Below are 5,115 nucleotides of genomic sequence, written 5' to 3' on the forward strand. Positions count from 1 at the left end.
AAACCTCCAGCAGAACCAGGCTCAGTGTGAGCGGCTATCTGCTGACATAGAAAAAGAAGTTTAGATACAAAAGGCAACTGTTTCACCTGTTTTCATTTTGTAAAAATATATTCTTTAAGGAACCTTCGGCTATCCGATAATTAATCGATTTATCGAAAAAATAATCAACAGATTAATCGCTATGCAGCCCTAGTTTGATCCCTGATTTAGAGTCTTTCTGTGTGGAGTTTGCACATTCTCACCATTCCTGTGGTTCTCTATGAACTTTTCCTCCCAAAGTCCAAAAATATGACTACTAAGTTAATTGGGAACTCCAGTTTTTTTTTTAAGTGTGTGTGTATTGTTTTGTGTCTCTGGTTTGCCCTGCAATGGACTGGGGACCCACCCAGAGTGTAAAATTCCTTTTACCAAAAGACTGCTGGAGATAGGGAGGGGCCTGCCCTCTGTTACCTTGATGCACATGGTGTTATAATGGATGGATGGTTTTTGGCAGTGATTGAGTTTGGAAAAAACTTGATTAAAATAACTTAAAATAGTTCCTTTTCTCATTTAATACCAAAAAACTTCATTTATTTTTTCCAAATTTTAGTGGAAAGATGGCAAAATTGAATTCTTGATTTCAATTGAATTCTTTTAGAGTCGCAGAAAAGATCAACAGATGGACCCATATAAGGTCTCAGCAACTCTTGGCTAAAATGTTTCTTTTGGAGACTGCCATGCAAACATAGGTGAGATGTTATACCTCCTGTTAGCTTTTCAAAGAGAATCTACCTGCATAATCATTTGAAATCAGAAGATGTGAGCTGAAATCCAGCAGATGCATACAAATCTAAGTCAAAGGCAACTTCATAGATGTTTCCCCTTGGGATCATGGAACCTCACAGCCTGCTGAAGTTATAGGTTCAACCCAGCGACTGAGCTGGAAATTCTGCCCTGTGTTGTTCAGCCTCCAGGCATTTCTCTCTGGAGCTGATAACCAGCCTCCCAGTGGTCCCTCAGACTCCCACTGCAGATCTGACCCTTTGTTTTGGCCTCTAATTGGAGCTGCTGAGAGGTCAACACAGGAGCGCCTGTTGATGGCAGCAGCTTGAGTTTAATTAAAGCTTCAAAGAAGGATTTTTTAAAGTAAAACCCACCTGTCTTATTAGCAACAATGCCAGAGTTAAATGCTGGTAAAGTCTCTGCTGATTGCCTCCCTGCAGCTTTGTCTTCTCTTCCAAATAAATCTACACTATAACTGGCTTAAAACCCTCTACGATTAGGAGGAAAAGTCAATCAAAAAACAAGTTTTTTAAAAAATTTCAATCAATCTTGTATCAACTGGCTTAGCTAACATATTTTTCAGATATTCTTATGAGGAAATAATAAGCTGTTTTGTCAAAAATGTGTATAATCTATCGTCAGCTGTTCAGCTGTTTAAAATAATGGCTCTCAGTTTGAGCAAAATGAAAATTATATAACTGAAATTTATCAACGTAGACATTTCTTAGTCAGATAGAACAATGAGTGGTAAATAATCATGGACATTATTTGCTATAAAATAAAAATAAAAATTCTGCAAACAGCAGTATCCATCCACATACATTTTCAAAAAGAATTTAAAATGTAAAGTTTTGGTAAGATGGTTTTCATACATTAACTATAATCACAAGGATACCATTCTATTGATTAAAAGCATGCGGTTATTTAATTAATAATATTTGTGAAAGTTTTAATAAGTTGTATTTTCTGTGATCCATTGAGTATCTTTATTATTCCTACAGGCTTGGTTAAAAATATAATCCTGAATTCGTTGTTGGTTAAATGTCCTTTGGCAAGTTGACCAAATGTTTTTTTGAGGCTTTCTATAATCTGGCACAGTCCTGCCTGGATATTAAAGTCCTGTTCCAATCATTGATCAAGGCTGGTTACCTTACACAGACCAAGCTTTTTAAAGTTGTCCATAGAATATTTTTTTTCAATAAGCTTAGGTTTGGAAAAGTCGTTAATAGTCTAGTTTATCCATTTGGCATTTGGTGTTAATTTGATCAACTGCTCTGCTCTGCCTCTCCTCTCATTTCTAGTCTAGACGTCTGTAATCCTTTTTTAGGTTACTCATCCTAGGGAATGTAGATTCACAGCATCAAAGCCCTCTGCTGGGGCCTGTGCGCCAAAAAACTCATTTAATTTATGACATTATATGCTTCCATCTTCTTGAACCCCCGTCGCCCTCGGTAGATGGCCGCTCACACTGAGCCTGGTTCTGCTGGAGGTTTCTTCCTGTTAAAGGGAGTTTTTCCTCTCCACTGTCGCTACAAGCATGCTTAATGTAAGGGATTGCTGAAGAGTCAATGAGTCGATGCAATCAGCTGGTTTTCCTTAGATAGAAAACTTTGAACCAATCTGAATGAATTGTCTCTGTAAAGTGACCCAAGATAAGATGACTTTGGTGCTACATAAATAAACTGAAATGAACTGTATTGTATATAAATTCTAAAAATTTCTCAGATTTTTTTGACAGTTTAATTTTTTTTTTCCTTTACTTACTTAAATGTATTTCTTTTCTTTAATTTCAATCATGCTCTCTGGGAAAAGATGGGGCAACAATGCGGTAAGGCAATTATGTTCAGCAACAAACAATGAAAATGTAACATCCTAAATGTTTGCTGATCCTGGCATTACACAGTAGGCTAGTTTATCGGATGCGAGTATAAAAATGAGAACAACAAAAAAAAGATAATATTATAAGCATTTTAGTGAAAGGATTTTTTTAAATCAAAACCATAATTAATGTGCACAAATAATGAATAGTTGTATTAACCATGTTTTATGGGGCCCCCGGGAACTTGGGGCCCTAGGCACCTGCTCAGTATTGTCTAATGGTAAATGCGCCCCTGATTGTCAGATAACTGTTATTCAAAAGAACAAACACTGGAAATATCTTAATAAATGTAATGTTATGCTGATGCAGGCATCTGGAACATTTATCTGCTCTTCACTCTGATCAACCCAAAAGTTTTTAGCCCTAACTAATGTCTGTAAATTTTTAAAGTATGTTTTAAAATAAATAAATGCACCTGTTCCAGTTAAATACCTTATAGGAAACGGAGCATTTCTGAGCCAGATCCTCGATGTCAGCAGAGACGAGGTCTTCCACTGAGAAAACAACAATCCAGGTTTTATTTAGCTAATCTTAATTATTTGTCATTAAAACAGCAGAGATTTAAACTAACCTGTTCTGACATCAGCTGCCCGCAGACTCCGCAGTAAATCCGCATCCAGACCAGGACACATCCCCGCCAGTAACACCACCATGGCTCATCTCTCACCGCTCACCATCATTTAGCAGCTAATGGTAGCTAAAGAGCTTGTTAGCTTCGCGGCTAACTTTAGCAAACTTTTCAGTCTAAGAGCGACGCGTTTAAAAGAATAAAAAGGTTCGCTCTGTAGATTTCTACTTAAAGATAATACACCTTAAAATACTTTTATCGGTAGAAACATTAGTTTGGCTGAAATTCAATAGCTCACTATAACTTTGGAGTTTAACTGCAGCATGGAAAGAAGCAAAGCCCATCAGTGCTTGCCGTAGCTCTCGCGCAATGCATCCAGGGAAATGTAGTAAACTCCCAAAGAGCAGGTTTTTCGGCTCTGACTCTTCTGTTTGTCTATTTTTGTTGGTGAGATTAATTGTAACTGTATGAAGTTTTTATTTGACATTTTAGGATTTTCATTTTTATGCATTAACAAATTATTAACACTACTTAAATTAATCTGTCCACTCATCCATCCATCCATGTATCCGTCCATTCATCCATCCATCCGTCCGTCCTTCTGTCCTTCCATCCGTCCTTCTGTCCATCCATCCATCCGTCTGTCTGTCTGTCCGTCCGTCCGTCCATCTATTCATCCGTCCGTCCTTCTGTCCATCCATCCATCGGTCCGTATTCGTCCTTACATCCATCCATCTGTTTGTCCGTCTGTCCATCTATCCATCCATTTATCCATCCGTCCGTTCATCCATTTACCCATCCGTCCGTCCTTATGTCCATCCATCCATCGGTCCATGTATTCGTCCTTCCATCCATCCATGCATCCATCTGTCTGCCGTCCATCCATTCATCCATGTATCCGTCCGTCCACACATCCAACTGTCCGTCCGTCCATCCATCGGTCCATCCATCGGTCCATCCGTCCATCCATCCATCCATCCGTTCATCCATCCATCCATCTCTCCCACAATCCAATTTAAACGTAATTTGTTATAAGATATCCCAATAAATTAATGTTGCCATAACTCTAGAAAATACATATTTCAATTAGTTTAATTCAATTAATAATTCAATTAATTAAGTTTATTTCTATAGAGCCAATTAACAACACACGTCATCTCAAGGCACTTTCCAGTTCAACCAGATCATCCAGTCAGATTGATTCAAAGTTTTCTATCTAAGGAAAACCAGTTAATTGCATCGTATCATTGACTGGAAGGCAGTTTCTCACCTAAGCATGCTTGTAGCGACAGTGGAGAGGAAAAACTTCCTTTGAACAGGAAGTAACCTCCAGCAGAACCAGGCTCAGCGAGCGTTGCCAGAAGTGCTCTATTAATTTTTAAAATAGTTATCCAGTGTGTAATGTTGTACTAAGGCCAATCATACCCACACTGTGGTTCTTCCACAGTCAGCACTCATAAAGATGTTCTCAAACAACTTGAGACTATGCACTGTGGCGGGCAGGGGGGGATTTACCATTAGGCAATATTAGGCCCATAAAACTCTATTTACATGTATGGTTAATACAACTATTCCTTATTTGTGCACATTAATTAGGTTTTTGTTTTGTACAGCTCTCATGAAACTTCCATTTCTTAAAGTGCAGCAGTGATCAGATGTAAACATTGTGAGAGAAAAAAACATGGTGGAAAAAAAACGCATTGAAATGGAAGGTCAGAGCTTAAAGGAAAAGTTCGGTCATATTCAGAATTCAAACTTCTGAAAGTCCTTTAAATGTGAAATGATTCCATCCTGTTCAATAAATGATCAGTGTTTTTAATTCAGAGTAATTTTTTAATGTGAATGTGCTTTACTGGAGGCATCCATGTTTGTCAAAGAAAACTACTGCCACCTACTGGTTAGTACG

General features: G+C 38.0%; 1 protein-coding gene across 1 annotated transcript in view; it reads right to left on the bottom strand.

Moving 5' to 3' along the window:
- Window positions 1–3,564, bottom strand: part of rad51d (RAD51 paralog D) — a 37,367-nt gene extending 33,803 nt beyond the window's left edge. The window contains exons 1-2 of the mRNA XM_015382143.1: window positions 3,213–3,564; window positions 3,074–3,135 (exon numbers count right to left, since the gene is read on the bottom strand). Coding sequence (XP_015237629.1) covers window positions 3,074–3,135; window positions 3,213–3,294 — 144 coding nt within the window. The 5' untranslated portion in view covers window positions 3,295–3,564. The remainder of the gene's footprint in view (window positions 1–3,073; window positions 3,136–3,212) is intronic.
- Between the last annotated feature and the right edge of the window lie 1,551 nt (window positions 3,565–5,115).

This window comes from Cyprinodon variegatus, unplaced genomic scaffold (assembly GCF_000732505.1).
Source record: "Cyprinodon variegatus isolate N-32 unplaced genomic scaffold, C_variegatus-1.0 Scaffold250, whole genome shotgun sequence".
NCBI lineage: Eukaryota > Metazoa > Chordata > Actinopteri > Cyprinodontiformes > Cyprinodontidae > Cyprinodon > Cyprinodon variegatus.